This window comes from Erpetoichthys calabaricus, chromosome 9 (genome assembly GCF_900747795.2).
Source record: "Erpetoichthys calabaricus chromosome 9, fErpCal1.3, whole genome shotgun sequence".
In the NCBI taxonomy this organism is placed as follows: domain Eukaryota; kingdom Metazoa; phylum Chordata; class Cladistia; order Polypteriformes; family Polypteridae; genus Erpetoichthys; species Erpetoichthys calabaricus.
The window spans coordinates 136,600,197-136,623,848 of record NC_041402.2 but is presented as its reverse complement, the minus strand read 5'-3'; the positions used below and the strand labels follow the sequence as shown (position 1 = coordinate 136,623,848).

Here is a 23,652-nt window from a genome sequence, read left to right as displayed (position 1 = left end):
TTATTTAAAAAATGTCATAATTGTGTGCTTCTTTCCTTAACAATAACACATTTTATTTACAGTGTTTTTATGTTCAGAGTGTGTATAATGAAAGTAAAAGAAAGTTTCACATTCTACAATAACTAAACAAAATCACTGATTAGTTAATCTTCTCTTTACTCTTGCATTTTCAGAGCTGCTGCCTCTGCCAGGTCTGTGATTTCCTGTTAAATAAGAAAAAAAATCATCCTTTAAGTTACACAATTAAATGCACAAATTTAAAAGAGAGCTTCGTCTATAGAAAATTGCAGTTTAAACACTGTGGGAGTTTTAAATAGAAAGGTAAAGCAGCATGTAATAAAGCAAATTAGCCACAACATTAAAACCACCTGCCTAATTCTGTGTAGGTCCTGCCAAAGCATCTTTGACTCATCGAGGCATAGACTCCACAAGACCACTGGAGATGTCCTGTGGTATATGGCACCAAGTTCTATAAGTTGTGAGGTGGGGCCTCCATGGATCAGACTTGTTTATCTAGCACATACCACAGATACTTGATCAGATTGAGATCTGGGGATTTTGGAAGCCAAGTCAGCACCTTGAACTCTTTGTCATGCCCCTCAAACCATTCCTGAAAAACTTTTGCAGTGTGGTAGGGTGCATTACCCCCCTGAAAGAAACCACTGCCATTAGGCACTACAATGGCCATGAAGGGGTGTATGTGGTCTGCAACAATCTTTAAGTAGGTGGTATTTGTCAAAGTAACATCCACATGAGTGCCAGGACACATGGTTTCCTAGCAGAATATTGCCCAGACCATCACACTGCCTTTGCCGGCTTGCCTTCTTCCCATAGTGCATCATGTTACTACCTCTTCCCCAGGTAAAGGACACACACACACAGCCGTCCACATAATCTAAAAGAAAATGTGATTCATCAGACTAGGCCACTTTCTTCCATTTCTCCATAATCCAGTTCTGACACTCATGTGCCTATTGTTAAGTGCTTTCAGCAGTGGACAGGCAATCTGACTAGTCTGCGAATACACCATGTGTTCTGATGCCTTTCACACATGGCCATCATAAAGTTTTCCAGCAATTTGGGTTACAGTAGCTCTTCTGTGGGATCAGACCAGATGAGCTAGCCTTTGCTCCCCACGCAGATCATTGAGCATTGGGCAACCATGACCCAATCACTAGTTCACCAGTTGTCTTTCCTTGGATCAGTTTTGGTAGTTATTAACCTCTACATACTATGAATAGCCTGCAAGACCTGCTGTTTTGGAGATACTCTGACCCAGTCATCTTGTCATCACAATTTGGCCATTGTCCAAGTCACTGAGATCCTTTTGCTTGCTCATTTCTCCTGCTTCCAACAGATCACATTCAAACACTGACTGTTCATTTGCTGCCTGATATAGCTAACCCTTGACAGGTGCCATTGTAATGAGGTAATCAATGCTATTCACTTCACCTCTCGGTAGTTTTAATGTTCTGGCTGATCGGTGCATATTCACTAGAAATGAAAATTACTATTTCACTAGCATTTACATTGACACATACCATTTTAGAATCGGTTATTTAAACATTTTACTTGCATTTATTTTTAGAGTTTTACAAAGAATGTTATGGAAATTTTTGAGGTTTCAAGGAGGAGAGTGCAGACTATAAAAGAGCACAGAATGAGTGTAATCAGAATATCTGATTGTCATAGGCTAGATAGACTTTACCTTACCTTAAGACTAATAAGTATGTACTGTATGTTAGCATTCAAAAATCTATATTTAGTAAATCAGCCTCTGTGTACAATTATTAGGTAATTCATATTAGCAAACTTGGCGGCATGGTAGTGCAGTGAGTAGCGCTGCTGCCTCGCAGTTAGGAGACCCAGGTTCGCTTCCCGGGTCCTCCCTGCGTGGAGTTTGCATGTTCTCCCCGTGTCTGCGTGGGTTTCCTCCAGGCGCTCCGGTTTCCTCCCACAGTCCAAAGACATGTAGGTTAGGTGGATTGGCATTTCTAAATTGGCCCTAGTGTGTGCTTGGTGTGTGGGTGTGTTTGTGTGTGTCCTGCGGTGGGTTGGAACCCTGCCCGGGATTGGTTCCTGCCTTGTGCCCTGTGTTGGCTGAAATTGGCTCCAGCAGACCCCTGTGACCCTGTGTTCGGATTCAGCGGGTTGGAAAATGGATGGATGGATATTAGCAAACTTTTGTTAGTTGGCACTGTTAAGGGTTATGGCAAAAACCAAAAATGCATGTGATCAGCATACATATTAAAATGTGATGATCTCAAGGTATATTCACACAAGTTGTGTATTTAATACTGTAACTGAACTTCCACAAGATATTTCAAAACCTATTTACTTCCCGTTTGGTAAGGGAAGTAGCTGTAAGCTACATACAACAATACATTTTTACATAATGTATGAGGACTAGTGTAACATTGTGTATTTTGGGATCTGTGTAGACACCAGGTATCCTAGTGGCTTACACAGAATGAAATTAACCTGGAATACTTCAGTACCTAAAAAGAAGCTTGTCAGTTTATGAAAATAAATCTACAGGGTTCATACGGGTCCTGGAAAATGTGGAAAGTAATGAAAAATTAAGCCAAAATCCAGTACCAAAAAACCGTGAACATTCTTAAAAAATTTAAATGGTACTTAAAAGTTATGGAAAATATTAAAGTGAATTCCAATAATCACATATGATATTTCACCAACAAAACATTCACATCTCACATTAACATCACGTTTAATGGCCTTGCTCATTAATATCACCTTGCATTGTGTTCATTGAGCAAGCATGTGGACAAACTGATATAGATATATAGAAGCCATTAGCGTGCACATTGAATTATTAGTGCTGAGTTAGCATTAAGTGGTAAATAGTTATCAAGGCAAATCACATTATGTATATTAAACATGTCATTGCATGTTATCGAAAAGTCAAAATACCAGGAAAGAGTACATTTAACTTGGAAATGGTTAGAAAATGCTGATTAAAAAGATTTGCATATGGCTAGGTGCCATTACTGAATGAAGAAGTCAAATATTGGACATATGAGTGAGTTCGTTTTGAAAACTCATATGAAAGAAACACTGTGAACTGAGGAAGAGCAAGGAAGCCAGTAATTCTGTTAAAACATTTTTTTGGACCTTTTCTGGAGCTACGGTCACATCTGGCCGCCTAAACTGCGAGCTATACAAGTTTCAGTGGATTAGGCGGTAGCACAATAGTCATACAAGTCAAAACACTTATATTACATCAATACTTAGTTGAGCCTCCTTTTGCAAATGTAACAGCCTCTAGACGCCTCCTATAGCCTTTGATGAGTGTCTGGATTCTGGATGGAGGTATTTTTGACCATTCTTCCATACAAAATCTCTACAGTTCAGTTAAATTTGATGGCTGCCGAGCATGGACAGCCTGCTTCAAATCATCCCATAGATTTTCGATGATATTCAAGTCAGGGACTATGACGGCCATTCCAGAACATTGTACTTCTTCCTCTGCATGAATGCCTTTGTAGATTTCGAACTGTGTTTTGGGTCATTGCCTTGTTAGAATATCTAACCCCTGCATACCTTCAACTTTGTGACTGATGCTTGAACATTATCCTGAAGAATATGTTGATATTGGGTTGAATTCATCCGATCCTCGACTTTACCAAGGGCCCCAGTCCCAAAACCAGCCACACAACCCCACAGCATGATGGAACCTCCACCAAATTTGACAGTAGGTAGCAGGTGTTTTTCTTGGAATGCAGTGTTCTTCTTCTGCCATGCAAAGCGCTTTTTGTTATGAACAAATAACTCTATTTTTGTTCATCAGTCCAAAGCATTTTGTTCCAAAATGAATCTGGCTTGTCTACATGAGCATTTGCATACAACAAGCAACTCTGTTTGTGGTGTGAGTGCAGAAAGGGCTTCTTTCTCATCACCCTGCCATAGAGATGTTCTTTGTGCAAATTGTGCTGAATTGTAGAACGATGTACAGATACACCATCTGCAGCAAGATGTTCTTGCAGGTCTTTGGAGGTGATCTGTGGGTTGTCTGTAACCATTCTCACAATCCTGCGTATGTGCTGCTCCTGTATTTTTCTTGGCCTGCCAGACCTGGGTTTAACAGCAACTGTGCCTGTGGCCTTCCATTTCCTCATTACATTCCTTACAGCTTTTTGTAGCCTTCCCCTAAACCAGGATACTGATACAACCTTTGTTTTCAGATCTTTTGAGAGTTGCTTTGAGGATCCCATGCTGTCACTCTTCAGAGGAGAGTCAAAGGGAAGCACAACTTGCAATTGACCACCTTAAATACCTTTTCTCATGATTGGACACACCTGTCTATGAAGTTCGAGGCTTAACAAGCTAATCCAACCAATTTGGTGTTGCAAATAATCAGTATTGAGCAGTTACATGCATTCAAATCAGCAAAATTACAAGGGTAGCGAAATTTTTGCACAGCCAGTTGTTCACATTTGATTTAATTTCATCCAACTAAATAGTGTTTCACTAAAAATCTGAGTATTGGGGTGTTTTCCAAACAAAGATGTTCCTAGGAAATGAAAGACATGTCACTGTTATCTTTTTTGTTGAAAGTAAATTATTATGCAGTCTTTTTCATACAGTGGTGTGAAAAACTATTTGCCCCCTTCCTGATTTCTTATTCTTTTGCATGTTTGTCACACAAAATGTTTCTGATCATCAAACACATTTAACCATTAGTCAAATATAACACAAGTAAACACAAAATGCAGTTTTTAAATGATGGTGTTTATTATTTAGGGAGAAAAAAAATCCAAACCTACATGGCCCTGTGTGAAAAAGTAATTGCCCCCTTGTTAAAAAATAACCTAACTGTGGTGTATCACACCTGAGTTCAATTTCCGTAGCCACCCCCAGGCCTGATTACTGCCACACCTGTTTCAATCAAGAAATCACTTAAACAGGAGCTGCCTGACACAGAGAAGTAGACCAAAAGCACCTCAAAAGCTAGACATCATGCCAAGATCCAAAGAAATTCAGGAACAAATGAGAACAGAAGTAATTGAGATCTATCAGTCTGGTAAACGTTATAAAGCCATTTCTAAAGCTTTGGGACTCCAGCGAACCACAGTGAGAGCCATTATCCACAAATGGCAAAAACATGGAACAGTGGTGAACCTTTCCAGGAGTGGCCGGCCGACCAAAATTACCCCAAGAGCGCAGAGACGACTCATCCGAGAGATCACAAAAGACCCCAGGACAACGTCTAAAGAGCTGCAGGCCTCACTTGCCTCAATTAAGGTCAGTGTTCACGACTCCACCATAAGAAAGAGACTGGGCAAAAACGGCCTGCATGGCAGATTTCCAAGACACAAACCACTGTTAAGCAAAAAGAACATTAGGGCTCGTCTCAATTTTGCTAAGAAACATCTCAATGATTGCCAAGACTTTTGGGAAAATACCTTGTGGACTGATGAGTCAAAAGTTGAACTTTTTGGAAGGCAAATGTCCCGTTACATCTGGCGTAAAAGGAACACAGCATTTCAGAAAAAGAACATCATACCAACAGTAAAATGTGGTGGTAGTGTGATGGTCTGGGGTTGTTTTGCTGCTTCAGGACCTGGAAGGCTTGCTGTGATAGATGGAACCATGAATTCTACTGTCTACCAAAAAATCCTGAAGGAGAATGTCCGGCCATCTGTTCGTCAACTCAAGCTGAAGCGATCTTGGGTGCTGCAACAGGACAATGACCCAAAACACACCAGCAAATCCACCTCTGAATGGCTGAAGAAAAACAAAATGAAGACTTTGGAGTGGCCTAGTCAAAGTCCTGACCTGAATCCAATTGAGATGCTATGGCATGACCTTAAAAAGGCGGTTCATGCTAGAAAACCCTCAAATAAAGCTGAATTACAACAATTTTGCAAAGATGAATGGGCCAAAATTCCTCCAGAGCGCTGTAAAAGACTCATTGCAAGTTATCGCAAACGCTTGATTGCAGTTATTGCTGCTAAGGGTGGCCCAACCAGTTATTAGGTTCAGGGGGCAATTACTTTTTCACACAGGGCCATGTAGGTTTGGATTTTTTTTTCTCCCTAAATAATAAAAACCACCATTTACAAACTGTATTTTGTGTTTACTTGTGTTATATTTGACTAATGGTTAAATGTGTTTGATGATCAGAAACATTTTGTGTGACAAACATGCAAAAGAATAAGAAATCAGGAAGGGGGCAAATAGTTTTTCACACCACTGTATGTGTTCTTATTAGGTTCATGTAATTTTGCTGTAAAGAACCCGAGTGTAAAGTATTCCTGGATTCTTGAGCTCTTTGGTACTAGAAAAGTCATAAAAATCCAGGAATTTGAAGCGTTCAGGAGTAAACAAACCTTCTTTCTACTACAGACATGTAGAAGATATATACATATAATCTGCTGGATGTGTACAAAGCCAGTGATTTGGCCTTTATTATTTATTAACTTGCTTGTTTCAACTTAAAATTGAGTGATCATATTAGACTGTTCATTAAAGATGCTTATTCATTACTTTCATTACTTCAATTAATGTTACTTTTGGCAATGTCAAAAATGTAATGAGATGATTTGGCAAGGTTCCACCTAATTTTTCTTACCCCAATCTGTAGTTAGGGTTCCAGGGCTGTTAGATATACCGTATATCAAGGAAACTGAAGCCCACTGTCTTTAAGAAACAGAATAATGAAAGTGCAAATGGATCAGTGTCCTGCATTTTCATGCAGGCAACACCTAAAGTTGTGCTTGAAAGTTTGTGAACCCTTTAGAATTTTCTATATTTCTGCATAAATATGACCTAAAACATCATCAGATTTTCACTCAAGTCCTAAAAGTAGATAAAGAGAAACCAGTTAAACAAATCAGACAAAAATATTATACTTGGTTATTTATTTATTGAGGAAAATTATTGAATATTACATATTTGTGAGTGGCAAAAGTATGTGAACCTTTGCTTTCAGTATCTGGTGTGACCCCCCTTTGCAGCAATAACTGCAACTAAATGTTTCCGGTAACTGTTGATCAGTCCTGCACACCGGCTTGGAGGAATTTTAGCCCATTCCTCTGTACAGAACAGCTTCAACTCTGGGATGTTGGTGGGTTTCCTCACATTAACTGCTCGCTTCAGGTCCTTCCACAACATTTCGATTGGATGAACGTCAGGACTTTGACTTGGCCATTACAAAACATTAACTTTATTCTTCTTTAACCATTCTTTGGTAGAATGACTTGTGTGCTTAGGGTCGTTGTCTTGCTGCATGACCCACCTTCTCTTGAGATTCAGTTCATAGACAGATGTCCTGACATTTTCCTTTAGAATTTTCTGATATAATTCAGAATTCATTGTTCCATCAATGAAGGCAAGCCGTCCTGGCCCAGATGCAGCAAAACAGGCCCAAACCATGATACTACCACCACTATGTTTCACAGATGGGATAAGGTTCTTATGCTGGAATGCAGTGTTTTCCTTTCTCCAAACATAACGTTTTTCATTTAAACCAAAAAGTTCTATTTTGGTCTCATCCGTCCACAAAACATTCTTCCAATAGCCTTCTGGTTTGTCCACGTGATCTTTAGCAAACTGCAGACGAGCAGCAATATTTTTTTTTGGAGAGCAGTGGCTTTCTCCTTACAACCCTGCCATGCACACCATTGTTGTTCAGTGTTCTCCTGATGGTGGAATCATGAATATGAACATTAGCCAATGTGAGAAAGGCCTTCAGTTGCTTAGAAGTTACCCTGGGGTCCTTTGTGACCTCGCCGATTATTACACGCCTTGCTCTTGGAGTGATCTTTGTTGGTCCACCACTCCTGGGGAGGGTAACAATGGTCTTGAATTTCCTCCATTTGTACACAATCTGTCTGACTGTGGATTGGTGGATTTCCAAACTCTTCAGAGATGGTTTTGTAACCTTTTCCAGCCTGATGAGCATAAACAACTCGTTTTCTGAGGTCCTCAGAAATCTCCTTTGTTCGTGCCGTGATACACTTCCACAAACGTGTTGTGAAGAGCAGACTTTGATAGATTCCTGTTCTTTAAATAACACAGGGTGCCCACTCACACCTGATTGTCATCCCATTGATTGAAAACACCGGACTCTAATTTCACCTTCAAACTAACTGCTAATCCTAGAGGTTTCAGATACTTTTGCCACTCACAAATATGTAATATTCGATCATTTTCCTCAATAAATAAATGACCAAGTATAATATTTTTGTCTCATTTGTTTAACTGGTTTCTCTTTATCTACTTTTAGGACTTGAGTGAAAATCTGATGATGTTTTAGGTCATATTTATGCAGAAATATAGAAAATTCTAAAGGGTTCACAAACTTTTAAGCACAACTGTTAGGCAATAGGATAGAAGAGAACAGAACAGATGACAAACCCAGGCTTGTCTAATTCGGAAGGAAGCGTTAAGAGATGGACATTTTGCAAGTAGTTTGTTTCTTAGGTGAACAAAGGCCCAGCCTATTGGTTGACAATTTCTGTAAAGCTTTGTCTGTCAAGGTTAGCAAATGTTGAATTATAACTGTGAAGGCATCCTTTTCTATGCAGTAGTCTCTACAGACATGTCAACACATCTTTGCACCTTTTGTTATAACAATATAATATAATTAGGGAGCTTTGCCCCCTGCTCGCTCCCTCGCTAACCCCCGGGCCAGCGCTAAGAACTAACTAATTTGCGTTTCTGCTGCCCGCGTATGAGGATGTGGATGTACAATTTAAACAGATTGTTATTTTCATGGCAATTGTTACATATGCATAATAGAACTAACTATTCTACATTACTGCGAGTAATTAATCATATTAAAAAATAGTAAAACGTTTTAATTTCAAAGTAAATTATGTTTCATGTTGCGTTAGTTGTTGCGTTATACGATTTGAAATTAACACAGAAATACTTTTTCAACTTACACTTTTACTGTAAAACAGACGGTGTTAACAGTTGTAGATATTCTTCAGGATATTATAAGTTGGTTTTCATCTACCGCACGATCACCACCAACTGTTTCAACATAGTCTGTTGATACACATTTAACCAATTTGCCTTGTAACCGATCGACAATTTTTGTGTTAATTCATTTGTCTTCATCGTTTCTCGGTGCTAGGATTGCCCATGTAGTCATTTCTTGTGTTGATAACCCTTCAGGATGAAATTCTTCAATGAGATTTGGACGTATTACGTCTTCTTTAATTGGGAACTTAAAGTGAGAAAAACATAAAAATTTATAAGAGCTGAGAGAACAGGAACTGTGTCTGTCAAAAGCATTCACACGAATGAGAGGTGAGAGGACCATGTGTGTGGTTGAGAGGAGGGCGGGACTTGAAAAAAATCTCATTGCAAAAGTGTTGTGTCACAGGACTTGAAAAAATCTATTGGAAATCATCTCGTCTCAAGATTTTATAATAGGGAGATGTAATATACGCTACCGTGGCTGTTCGTTTGTCTGTCCAGGATTTTAAATCACCTGTAGCTCGCAAACCGATTGACCTATTGACCTGAAATTTGGTACACATATATACTATGTGACGTCTACTATCCGCTTTTAGGGTGATGATTGACCTCCAAGGTTATTCCTCTTTTTAGTTTGTTTTATTGTAGAATCAACTCTCGGCAGTGGCCAACAGGGCGGCCATGCGGCGCATGCATACGGGTGCCGTTCTCATCCCTACCACCTTCGCCGTCACTTCCTCTACCTCTTCATATCTTAAATCATTCTTGAGGCAGATTGAAGACTTAAGCGCCAACTTAAGTGAAAAATTAAAGAAAACGTACTAAGTAATTACAACACAAACACTGACTTAATCTATTTTAATGCGAAAAGATGCTGACGAAAGAAGAGAAGAAGCGGGATGCTAGGGTGGGGAAAAGAAGAGCTGCTCAGGAAGCAGCAAGCGCATCAACCTCTGAGGAAACGAATGCTAAATGTACAGAGAAAGAGGAGGAAAATTAAGAATGCTCAAGTCAAGTATATTCACTGCATGTAATGGTGCAGTGCGCCGTTACTGGTATAATAATATAATATAATTATCAAATGAAACTCATATAGCAAGCTGACCAAATGCTGGTATAGCTGAAGGATACTCAATACAATGTTTTATGTCTTTCTTCATCTCTTTCAAGTCTGTTCTTTTTTACAGAGAAGTCTATTTGTGCCTTTGAAAGCCTAACAAAATCGGACAATGCCCCCTTTCTTACCTTGTTACTTAGTGTTTAAAAGCTCATAATACCAATCTCATTTATTGTGTTTAATATTGGACATAGTTATTTCATTTATTTTTATTTTACTGGACAGCATTTACCAAATAACTTGTCTATTTGAGAACACTTTAATACTTTTAAGGAAATGTAGGTAATATGGGGTACCCACTCTACATAACATTAGTCAATCTCCATGCAAGAGGTGTCACATATTTCAGACACCAACAGAGGGCACTCCACTATGAATATTGTTCTACAAATGGCTGTTTCTACATGGTACTCAGAGTGATTAGGAGTAGTGATCTGCTGCAAGTTTTTGGTTCTTTTTGTGAAATATGAGTTGCATGATAGATGTGAATGATTGGCATAAAGGGGTTATTGCATTCAGCCATACAAAGGGGCATAGTGTACAAGGAAGTTGCTGACTTTGCAGGTGTTTTCAACCCTACTCTCCAATGGGTCTTCCAGCAGTGGCGTACATCACAGTTAACTGCTAATTGCCAGGACTGCCATCAAAATACAGTGCTCAGAGATAGAGTCTGTCACCACATGTCCTGCATTGGGACAGCAAACAGACTTTACCACCAGGCAAGAACTGCTGCAAACAGTCAACGCAAGCCTCTAAAAAGCCATTTCTGAATGAGGACTCAGAAGAGAACTGCATGGATATTTGGAGCAGAATACTGTGGAAGAGGTACATGCTAACAGCTTTTCACAATGCAGTGTGGTTACAGTGGAAATGGAGCCACAAACACTGGCCTGTTCATCCATCCATCCATCCATCCTCATCCTCTTATCCGAGGTCGGGTCGCGGGGGCAGCAGCTTGAGCAGAGATGCCCAGCCCTCTCCCCAGCCACTTCTTCTAGCTCTTCTGGGAGAATCCCGAGCCGTTTCCAGGCCAGCCGGGAGACATAGTCCCTCCAGCGTGTCCTGGGTCTTCCCCGGGGCCTCCTCCCGGTTGGACGTGCCCGGAACACCTCAACAGGGAGGCGTCCAGGAGGCATCCTGATCAGATGCCCGAGCCACCTCATCTGACTCCTCTCGATGCGGAGGAGCAGTGGCTCTACTCTGAACCCCTACTGGATGACTGAGCTTCTCACCCTATCGTTAAGGGAAAGCCCAGACACCCTGCGGAGGAAACTCATTTCAGCCGCTTGTATTCCCAATCTCGTTCTTTCGGTCACTAACCATAGCTCATGACCATAGGTGAGGGTAGGAACATAGATCGACTGGTAAATTGAGAGCTTTGCCTTACGGCTCGGCTTCTTTTTCACCACGACGGACCGATGCAGAGCCCGCATCACTGCGGACGCCGCACCAATCCGCCTGTCGATCTCACGCTCCATTCTTCCCTCACTCGTGAACAAGACCCTGAGATACTTGAACTCCTCCACCTGGGGCAGGATCTCACCCTGAGAGGGTACTCCACCCTTTTCCGGCTGAGGACCATGGTCTCAGATTTGGAGGTGCTGATTCCCATCCCAGCCGCTTCACACTCAGCTGCGAACCAATCCAGAGAGAGCTGAAGATCACGGCCTGATGAAGCAAACAGGACAACATCATCTGCAAAAAGCAGTGACCCAATCCTGAGTCCACCAAACCGGACCCCCTCAACACCTGGCTGCGCCTAGAAATTCTGTCCATAAAAGTTATGAACAGAATCGGTGACAAAGGGCAGCCCTGGTGGAGTCCAACTCTCACTGAGTTTTTTGACCACCTTGGTGACCTCGGTCCCAGAGATGGGGGAGCCCACCTCCAAGTCCCCAGGCTCTGCTTCCTCATTGGAAGTCATGTTGGTGGGATTGAGGAGGTCTTCGAAGTACCCCCCCACCCCCACTGACCCACAACGTCCCGAGTCGAGGTCAGCAGCGCACCATCCCCACCATATACAGTGTTGACAGTGCATTGCTTCCCCCTCCTGAGACGCCGGACGGTGGACCAGAATCTCCTTGAAACCGTCCGAAAGTTGTTCTCCATGGCCTCCCCAAACTCCTCCCATGCCCGAGTTTTTGCCTCAGCAACCACCGAAGCCGCATTCCGCTTGGCCTGCCAGTACCTATTAGCTGCCTCCAGAGTCCCACAGGACAAAAAGGGTCCAGTAGGACTCCTCCTTCAGCTTGACAGCCTCCCTCACCGCCGGTGTCCACCAACAGGTTCGGGGATTGCTGCCACGACAGGCACTGACCACCTTACGGCCACAGCTCCGGTCAGCCACCTCAACAATAGAGGCACGGAACATGGCCCATTCGGACTCAATGTCCCCCACCTCCCTCCGTGATGAGCACAGAAGTCCAATAACAAAACACCACTCGGGTTCAGATCGGGGGGGCTATTCCTCCCAATCACGCCCTTCCAGATCTCACTGTCATTGCCCACGTGAGCCTTGAAGTCTCCCAGCAGTACGAGGGAGTCCCCAGAAGGTATGCCCTCTAGCACCCCCTCCAGGGACTCCAAAAAGGGTGAGTACTCCAAACTGCTGTTCGGTGCATACGCACAAACAACAGTTAGGACCCGTCCCCCCACCCGAAGGCGGATGGAGGCTACCGTCTCGTCCACCAGGGTAAACCCCAATGTACAGGCTCCAAGTCAGGGGGCAATAAGTATGCCCAGACCCGCTTGGTGCCTCTCACCGTGGGCAACTCCAGAGTGGTAGAGAGTCCAGCCCCTCTCAAGGAGATTGGTTCCAGAGTCCAAGCTGTGCATCAAGGTGAGCCACACTGGCCTGTTGATGTCTGAAAATGTGTTACTTGGTCTGATGAGTCGCATTTCTGCTTGTACTCAAATAGTTTGAGATGACAGGCTCATCATAAATCGCATGAAGCCTTCAATGAGAACTGTATGTAAGGTGCTGTTCAAGCAGGATGTGGCTTTCTGATGTTCTGGAGGTGTTTCAATTAACAAGGAAATGGGTCCTTTGGATGAGGTGAGAATGCATGTGTACCAGAATGGCTACATCATGTGTTACCTTTTATACTTCACCTCCAAGACAACAATTGTGCAGAGGGCTAGAATTGTGGGTCGTTGATATGGAGAACATTCTAAAACATGCCTGCATCTCAACTGGCCCTCAAAATCCCCAGATTTAAAACCCATTGAAAAATCTGTGAGACTATTTGGAGCAATGAGTGAAACCCTGGAAGAGCCACCTGACCACTCTGGCTGACGTACAGGATTTGGTGCTGGAATAATGGATAAAAATTGATGTTGTCTACATTCGCAAACAGGTGGCGTCCATACCAGACACAATTGCAACTGTTCTTCAGTTTAATGGAGGTGTTACCCGCTGTTAGATAAGATCATTTTTCTCTGGTGAGCTTAATAATTATTTATTTTTCTTCTTTTGGCAGCTCCTGTTAGGGGTCACTACAGCAGATCAGCCTAATAATTAACTGTAATACTATAACACTTAATAATAATGTTTACACTTGTTGGAAACACAACTCTATCCAAAAGCATACTTCCATCAAAATAGTTATCTTGTCATGCAGTGGATCATAAATGGTAGGAAAAGGCCATCATTTTATTCCTAGGTTAATTGTTCACTTCAGTAGGCCTTTCACTTTGTCTTGTCTACTACTCATCGGTTCTAACCAGATTCATTTAGATCTATGCTTGGATTGGAACTGTGTCTGAGGTTGTTAAGTGTTTTAAGAGATTTCATGTTTTTTTTTTTTTTGTATAGCAAATATTTACTAATTTCCACAATACATTTTTGGGGAATTTTAGATAGATTGTTCTGTATCTCCATGGAGTGGGTGAAGTACCGGAATTCCCTCAAATCACAGGCCTACTGTGTGATTCTGGGCATGTGTTCTACAGAAACACTACAAAATGTTCACTTCTTCAAATCAATCAAATCAAAATCTTTATTGTCATTTATATTCCAATATTACTATTTGCTCATTGCTCTTTCTGCTTCATCATAGCCTGGTTCAGTCCTCAGTAGTACAATTCCCATTGCTTAGGTTGTTGCCCACACCCCCTTACTCCAAGAGATATTCTAGTGTTAGATCTTAGCAGAGGAAGCCGGCCTATAAAACATTTGGTCGTGGGTGCCACATTTAATCCAGACTTGCTAGAGAATTAGCAAGGGTGCATAAGGAGGAGCATGACTGCACACAAGAGCAATGTTGTTGTCTTGCTGTAACACTCAGTAAATGTGTTTTATTTAAGAAAGTGAGAGTTGTTTCTACTGCAATACAACACAAGCTGTACCCAAACCAAGAAAGCCCTGGACAATGAAATAGAAATTGAAAGCAATCTCATTGGGGGCCCTAAAGACTTCAAGATAAAGAACCACCTATATTCCCTGAGATGACCTGAACTGAACAATAGCCTAATTTATCATTTATTTTTTTATTTTAATTGCTGAGGCTAATGCTTCTTGTAAACTCATGGCTAGAGTACAGCTAGCAAATGTTATGTGTATGTACTGTATATTTCTGATTACAGGTGTTACGAAATTTGAAAGTAATTACCTGTATGTTGGGTAAATCTTTAGCTTTTTAAGTTTATCCCTTCTAATTTAATAGAAAGCTAAACCACTGAGATCATTAGCTTCTTCTATTAGACTTGCATATGCAGCCATGCAGTAGTACCCTCTAACAGAAGTTCTTTCCAAGTATGCAGGCACTGAGAAACTTGTAAACCAAAGATTTTCTCATTTAACTGGCTAACAAACAGACAGACAATATTTCCTACATTAAATCTTGAACAAGAAATATGAACAACATAATTCATATGTTTATGCCCTCTTTATAAGAGAAAGACAGAAAGCAAACCAAGTTAGCGTAGATTTCTGTTTGGTTAACCAGATATACAATTTAAAGAGATTGTTATTTTCATGGGGATTGTTACATATGCATTATTTTCACTTTTACTTTAAAACTTCAGTTAAAACAATATTTGGAATTAACTTTTCTTCAAGATCGCATTGAATTTTGATTCCGTGTTTGGATTTACATTGTGACAACGCAACGTATAACTGCCCAATAAATAAACCTTCTTTTTCGAATGTCTGTCCATGTGATTTGTTAATTGTCATAGCAAAAACTATACTCACGGGAAACTGTAAACGTTTTAATACGAATGGCAATCTCCTTTGGTGTCTAATGTTATTCATGGAATATGTACTACATTACCTTTTTTATCGCCTGTTAAAATTTTACGTTAGAATTGTTCAACCAATTTTTAATACAACTAATCTTGTTCCATTGCATAGTCCATCGCTCATACAGAAATTATACAATAACATTACAATACATCCTCCTTTCAACAGTAATTTGGCCGGTGGAGGACCGGATGGTGTTAATGCTTGTAGATATTCTATGGCATATTGTAAATTGATGTTTTTATGTTCTGCACGATCACCACCAACTGCTTCAGAATAGTCTATTGATACGCATTTAATCAGTTTCGCATAATAATAATACATTTTATTTGAAGCGCCTTTCAAAAAACTCAAGGTCACTGTACAATCAGGTTAAAAAATAAACATTCAATAACTAGAAAATTTAAAATCCAAATAAAACATCAGATAAAACAGCAATAACAGTTACAATGAATAAGCAATTTTGAACAGATAAGTTTTAAGATTAGCCTGAAATTGGTGAAGGGTAGTCATATTCCTAAGATAAGCAGGTAATGAGTTCCATAAGGAAGGTGCTGATCTGCTAAATGCGCGATATCCCATCGTAACAAGACGTGCTGGTGGATTATTTAAGTTAATGGAAAAAGAGGATCTGAGCATACTGAGAGGGTTTAGTGACTTGTAGGAGCTGTGAGAGATATGTGGGGGAAAGATTATGAATGGCCTTATATGTAAGGACTAAAATTTTGTAGTTGACCCTAAACTTTATTGGCAGCCAATGAAGCTGCTGAATAACGGGTGTAATGTGATCAGAATAGGGTGTTTTAGTAATTATATGAGCAGCCGAATTTTGAACAAGTTGAAGTTTATGTAGTAACTTTTGAGGCAGACCAAAGAGAAGTGAATTGCAATAGTCCAGGCGGGAGGTGACCAAACTGTTGACTAAAATGGCAGTAGAGTGATTTGACAAAAATGGACACAAGCGATTAATGTTTCGCAGGTGAAAGTAAGCTGCTCGAGTAACAGAACTGATGTGAGACTGGAAAGATAACGTGCTGTCCAGAATTACATCAAGGCTTTTTATCTGATCTGTACAGGTAACAGAAGTATTGTCTATTACTACTGAGATCTTTGATGCCTTCGCTATTGCAGATTTCGTGCCCATAAGAAGCACCTCAGTTTTATTAGAGTTCAACTGCAAGAAGTTGGAAGATAACCAAGACTTGATCTCAGCAAGGCAATCAGTAAGTGAGGATGGTGGAAGCGATGCAGATGGTGAAGTGGAAATATATAACTGGGTGTCATCTGCGTAACAATGAAAGTTTATCTTCCATTTACGAAAAATGACACCCAAAGGAAGCAGATAAATGATAAACAGCAAGGGGCCAAGGACAGAACCCTGAGGAACCCCAGATACTACAGGAGTGGGAGTGGAGGTACATGTATCCAGCTGAATGAATTGAGTTCTGTCTGTAAGATATGACTTAAACCAAGTTAACGGAATGTGAGAAATACCTAGTGCAGATAGCCTTTTTAGCAGGGTGAAATGACAGACACTGAGGATTGTGATTAGGCCTGAGTCTGCAGCCACTAAAAGATCATTAGTGATCTTAACTAGTGCCGTCTCAGTGCTGTGAAAACGTCGGAAGCCTGACTGGAATGGTTCGTATAAACTGTTAGCAGATAAATACTGATGAAGTTGGGAAGCCACAGTTTTTTCAAGAACCTTTGAAATAAAAGGAAGATTAGAAATTGGTCGGAAATTATTAAAGTCAGTAGGGTCAACCCCAGGTTTTTTCAGTAGGGGGTGAATCACGGCAGTTTTCATAGACTGGTGAACAATTCCGGTGGAAAGTGACGAGTGAATAATTGAAACAACAAGAGGAGCTAGCGAGGGAAGGCAGGTTTTAATCAGAACAGTGGGAATTGGATCCAAGTGACAGGTTGAAGGCTTAGAGCTATTGATGAGATCCATGATTTCTGAGGTGGAAGGAAGCTCAAACATAGAAAATGAATGAGTAGGAGGAGGAAAATCATCAATGGTGGAGTCAATAGCAACCGAGCCTAAATTATAATGTATTGCCTGGATTTTATCATTAAAAAATGTCATTAAGGTGTTATAAAATTCATTAGAAAGGCAGTGCAAGGAAAGAGAGTCTGGGGGACTTGTTAGCGATCTAAGCAGGGAAAAAAGTGTTCCAGAGTTCCCCTTGTTGGAGGAAATTAGGGCAGTAAAATAGGCAGCTTTAGCATGCCGTATGCTGCCCCTATAGTGATGCATATGGCTAAAATACACTTCTTTATGAACATTAAGACCTGTCTTCTTGTACAGCCGTTCCAACTGCCGACCTTTAGATTTTAAAATGCGCAAAGCTGGTGTAAACCATGGGGCAGTATGTGTAAATGAAACTGATCGGGTTTTGAGTGGGGCTACCGAATTCAAAATGTCAAGAAGTCCTTCGTTATAAAAGTTAACTAAATCAGGCAGAGAAATAGTTTGTAATGATTCCACAAGTATATCAATACCTAATTGAAAATTGCTCATGTTGATATTTTTAAGATTCCTAAAAGTTATTACACGAAAAGGTTTAATGGTGTAGACAGTAAGAGTCATATTAAATGTAAGGAGAAAATGATCTGAAGAGGGAAATTCTTCCGCAGTACAGTCATTCGGAGTAAGTCCAGTACAGCAAATCAAATCCAAGATATGTCCTTTGACATGTGTCGGGGTTTCAATAAACTGCTGAAAGTCAAAGTTATCAAGGCAAGAAATAAAATCTCTGGTCGCCAAGGACTTACTATTATCCAAATGAATGTTAAAATCACCCATTATTATTATGGTCGAAGATAACGAGGACAAATAAGCTAAAAAAGCAGAAAAGTCATTCAGAAACTCTTTGTTGAATTTAGGAGGACGGTAAATAGTTGCAACAATGGTGGGAATAGAGCCAGGTAGTTGACAGACAAGAGACTCAAATGAGCCATAGGAAGAGACTGTCAGCGGCGTAACTCGCATTGTCTCGCGGTAAAATATCGCAAGACCTCCTCCACGACCAGAGTTGCGAGGCTGCGCCATGTAACTGATCGACAATTTTTGCATTAATTCGTTTGACTTCATTGTTTCTCACTGCCATATTTAGATGAATGGTTGATTCTAAACTGGATCTTCGTAAGTATGTATGTGTGCGTGTGTGTGTCTGTTCATAAGTAAGCCCTTTAATGGATTGGTGTCTATCCAGGTTAAGTGCCGGAATTCACCTGATGACCCTGATCTTGTTTGAAAATAGTAGGGAGTGACTTGAAAGAATCTCATGGTAAAAGTCTCCATCTTGTGGGACTTCCTTCCAAAATGTCTCTTCAAAAAGTCACGTCTCGTCGCAGGATTAGTCTCGTCTCGTCCCAGGATTTTTTTATTATAATAGACAAACGTACCAATGTCCATCTTCAAAAATTCTTGTGCTATGAATAAATGTTATTACCCTCTTTATGAAAGCAAGCATGTTTGGGGTATGTGTTGAAAAAACACTTATCGCCATGCCTAAATCACAAAGCACAATGTATGGGGTTTTGTCATCACTTTTCTAACAAATTCTAACAAATAGGTCCTATGTAATGCTATGCTGTGTGAAAAGTATGCTGAACAAACTTTTCCTCGAAATGTTTTTTTCCCATACTCCCAGAGAGGTGCTTGTTAGATAGACTGGTGACTCCAGTTCAGCCTGGAATGAGCAAGACCTGCTGTGGACTGGCACTCCAGGGTGTTTCCTGCTTCATGCCTGGTGCTGCAACCCTAAATTGGGTTAAGCTGGTATGAGATTGTTATGTTATGCTATGATTGACTAATAGATATCAGATGTTATTGTCACCTGTAACTGCTCCTGTAAGTAACACTCCATATCAGCAGGAGTGAAGTTAATCAATGTCAACGGATGCTGGGATAATGACATAGGCAAATGAGTATAATATGTACTGATTGCTTTGTATATGCTAGCAATTATATTTAAGAGATGAAGTTTTACCTTGTTTGATGCAAACTTTTCCTTGATCTCATTAAGCATTGTCTTGAACTTTTGTGATGCTAACTCCAATGCCAGGTCACCTGGTTGAGAAAGAAGTATAACACATCAACATGATGTGGGAGAGAGTTACTATTCTTTGTACTTGTTCATGAAATTAAGACTTAAGTATTCCTTTTATGTGAATAAAGGAGATATTTCAGTATAATTGGATGCAGATCTATAACATTCTAAAGGTGGTTTCACTGTGCATGATCTGCACTTCAGGTTGCTTACCATATTGACATATCTCATTGAGCACAGAGCAGACGTTCTCGACTACTTCAGGATCATCACTGTGGTTCGTGTATATTTCTTTAAGCAATTGAGCCCCGCTGCTGCCATCAATGCACAGTAGAATGTGTGCTGCAGACAATTCTGAAAAAAAAATGTAGTTATGGGACTTGTGTCTTATCTAGACCACGTACACGGTATGTGTATGAAATTAACAGAATCAGCAGGACATTCAGCATTTATAATGACTCAGCAAAAGTGTCATTACATGAGCCTCTGACTGTATTTTGAGCAGTAGCTTCATAAACTGACACCCTGAACCATAAAGTTTGATTGATACTTCTGTGTCGAGCCTACACTGTAGATACGTCACAGTTCACGTTACATACATCGAGGCCTGACACTCATCTACTCAAAAATGTGACTAAATGTCATATTGCTGTAAACCCTACACAAACACCATTCATCTTCTGGTTTAGAATTTTGCAAATTAATGAAAAAGTTGAAAGATATGAAGGACAAATACATTCACCTACAAAAGAAAATAAGTAGCAAGAGGAGTGGTGATCCTGGAGGGTAAATATGCCTGCATTTTAATGGATTATTCGCTTTTCTTGTGTACTACAAACACCGGCCAACTAATGTTCAGGCATGTGCCTGTGGCGCAGCATGACACAGAAGTATAAACTGCTTTAGATCGCGTAGCCTGCGCACATAGCTACGCCGTAGGCATGACACAGAAGTACAAATCAGCTTTAACAGGGTGGGGCTTGACCCCTCGACATGTAATCTGTATGTTTAAGCAGACAAAGCCGTAAACCGTGAACTATCCTTTTTGTGATTTCTTAGTATTTTAACTTACAAAATCGTTCCTAATCATTGTTAGATCTGTTTGAACTCACAGGTCGGCCTAATCTTAAACCATTAGGCATTAAACAAACACTACTAGAGGCGAAGAGCACAAGTCCACCGAGGTACATACCCACATACAGAGTCATTTTATTAGAGACCAATAGTTTAATATGCATGGCTTTAAGAAGAGGGAGGACAGCTGATGAAGACATAATGTGTTAACTGACGCCGACATTGCTCAGGAGTCTGGAGCTGTAAGGCAAAACAAACAGCTTTGCCAATTTTGTTCTGGCATTTGTGCTTGTTTTGTGTGCAATGCATAAACCGCAATTTAGCAGAATGGCTTTGATTACTGACGATGTAACAATAGCCCATTATAAATATTTTAGTCTAAGGCTATTTTCCAAACAATATTTGCCCATTTCTCATCGTTTGATGTTTCAGACGCATGTTTGTGATTTAAACACATCCTGCAAAAAATGTATGTGTTTGGAAAATAATAAAAGAACAAATGCAACACTTAACTACTACTACTCACCCATCCATTTTTCTTTGGAAAAAGGCAACAAGAAGTGTGGCATTGATGTATGCAGACCTCTTCTGCCATTTCCCGATCTCTCCCCCCTTATATAAGACTGTCATATGTGAAAAATATCAACCTGGGAAATGATTGGGAATTAACAGGATGTCCTCAGATATGTGAAATAGTGAATCCCGTTAAATTTCTCTCATGACCCAGATTTTGTACATGAAAGAGGCTATATATTTAGATATGTAAATTAACCATATATTTCCCTGCCTTGCACCCTGTGTTGGCTGGGATTGGCTCCAGCAGACCCCTGTGACCCTGTGTTTGGAGTCAGCGGGTTGGAAAATGGATGGTTGGATGGATTAACCATATATGAAAAGTACAGATAGGGACAAATGTGGTAGCGAAAGCATCCATTCTTTCTCTCTCTCTCTCTTCCATAAAGGTATAATTGAATGAGAATAAAGCAAAAAGAAATTTAGGAGCATATTGTTACAGCAGTGATGTCTTACCCATCATGGCAGACAAGTTTCAGGAGGTTACATTCAAGTCCTAGTCCTTTCAATCCATAACGCCCAACCCCCAAATCTATCTGCATTTCTTGTACATATATTAGTTTCTTCCACTTCACATTTTGTTAGGTTGCAGCCTTTGGCTAAAATAATTTAAACTAATTTTTCCCCTTATCAAACACCACACAATACCAAAGTATAACAAAACAATTTAAAAAAAAATATATAAAAGGTGAAATATCATACCGACAGAAATATCCAGACACTTTACTATGACACTTATAATCTGGCACAGGCGCATCCCGTTCTACTGATTATCGTTGAGATGTTTCTGCACCTATTTTGGTGTCTGCCTGTGGTCAGTTCAATTGATTGTCATGATTAGGAAAGGCACACATGTCTATAAGAAGATCCAACAGCTACAAATGTGTATCAGAGCTAAAAGAACAAGTCAGGAAGCCGGCTAGGGAAGGCTACAGAATATTTCTGCAGCACTGAAGGTTCCCATAGTGGAACTCCAGGGAACCTATGTGGAGATGGGAGAAAATTTCAAAAGGACAACTACCACTGCAATACTCCACTAAGCTGAGCTTTTATGGCAGAGTTCCCAGACAACTTGAAGTTGGCAAAAAGGCCCCTAAAATACTCTCAGACTATGAGAAACAAGATTCTCTTGGTTGAAAAAATCAAGGTGGAACTGTCTAGCCTCAGTTCTAAGCATCACGTCTGGAGGAAATCAGGCATCACTGAACAACTGCTCAATATCATTACAATTGTGAAGCACTATGGTGGCAGCAGCATTCTGTGGGGTTGTTTTTCAGCAGCAGGGACTGAGAGAGTAGTTGGGCTTGATGGAAAACTGAATGGGGCAAAATACAGAGATATCTGTAATGAAAAACCTGCTCCAGAGTGGTCTGGACTGTTAACGTGGGCCTAAAGTTAACCTTCCAATGACACTAAACACAAAGCAAAGGCAACATAGGAGATGAGATAAGTATCAGCTATCTGGATGCTCTTGAGTAGCCCAGCCAGAGCCTAAACTTAAATCCATTTGAGAGACCAGGTCATACCAGTTCACTGATGGTCTTTCTCCAGCCTGACAGAGCCTGAGAGCATCTGCAGAGAAGAATGATAGGAAATCCCCTAATAAAGTTGTGTGAAGCTTATCACATCATACATAAGAAGAATTCATGAACACTGTCAAAAGGGCTTCAGCTAAGTACTGAGTAACAACTCTGAATGTCAAGGTGATTTTTTTTTTTTAATAAATGTGCAAAAATTTCTAAAATCCTATTTTTACTTTGTCATTCTGGGGCATTGAGTGTTGTTTGATGGGAGAAAAAAATAATTTAAATGATGTTTGCATAAGACTACAACATAGCAAAATGTGTAAAACGTGAAGGAGTCTGAATACTTTCTGAAGGCACTGCATATCTGATTTTGACCAGATTATTGCACCACATTGCTCTTTGTAGTTCTAGCTTGTAATTCGACTGATGCATCATACAAACAGCCAATAATAAATAACACATTTATATCAGCACATTGTTTGAGTTCTCTTTGCACTTATTTCTGTGCCTGCATATGTTTTCTATAGATACTTCTGTTCCCCACACACTGCAAATACGGATTCTAACTTGATAATATATAACTTAGTGTACTGTGTGATGCAACTCAAGAAAGCAGAATCACTAATAGACAGGAAGACAGGAAAGCTAGCAAGAAAAACAAGGTCATCATTTAACAGATAAACATTTGCTTACTTCCTTAACACATTCTACAAGTACATTGACTAGTTTTATATAAAACATGGAAAATCACATAACTTGTTATTTTAAATGAGTCACTAGAAAGATCTTTTTATTATTGAAACAAAGAAACTGCACCTTTTTCATTTCTGCTTAGCAGTAGTTATTCAATGTGCCTCACCTGATGTGCTGACTAGACTGGCCAAGGCTGAGCAGGCATTTTTTACCACTCCTTGTCTTGACAGGTGATTTTTAATGGCATCCAGAAGAAGACTGGTGATCTTTTCATATTGACCTTCTGTTATATTACCTGGAAAATAATGGAAACATATATCCATTGTAAAATATTCTCAATAAGGTCTCACCACTGGTGACCTTAGGTGTTAATTATATATTATGCACTTTTGAAGACACAGTTGTGGGCTCTGGACCAGG

The 23,652-nt window shown here is 40.3% G+C and overlaps 1 protein-coding gene across 1 annotated transcript in view; it reads right to left on the bottom strand.

Moving 5' to 3' along the window:
* Positions 1–10: 10 nt before the first annotated feature.
* The window catches only part of LOC114658142 (serine/threonine kinase-like domain-containing protein STKLD1), a 64,332-nt gene continuing 40,690 nt past the window's right edge, over positions 11–23,652 (bottom strand). The window contains exons 16-19 of the mRNA XM_028810219.2: positions 23,399–23,527; positions 19,580–19,720; positions 19,307–19,386; positions 11–203 (exon numbers count right to left, since the gene is read on the bottom strand). Of these exons, the coding sequence (XP_028666052.2) occupies positions 156–203; positions 19,307–19,386; positions 19,580–19,720; positions 23,399–23,527 (398 nt within the window). The 3' untranslated portion in view covers positions 11–155. The remainder of the gene's footprint in view (positions 204–19,306; positions 19,387–19,579; positions 19,721–23,398; positions 23,528–23,652) is intronic.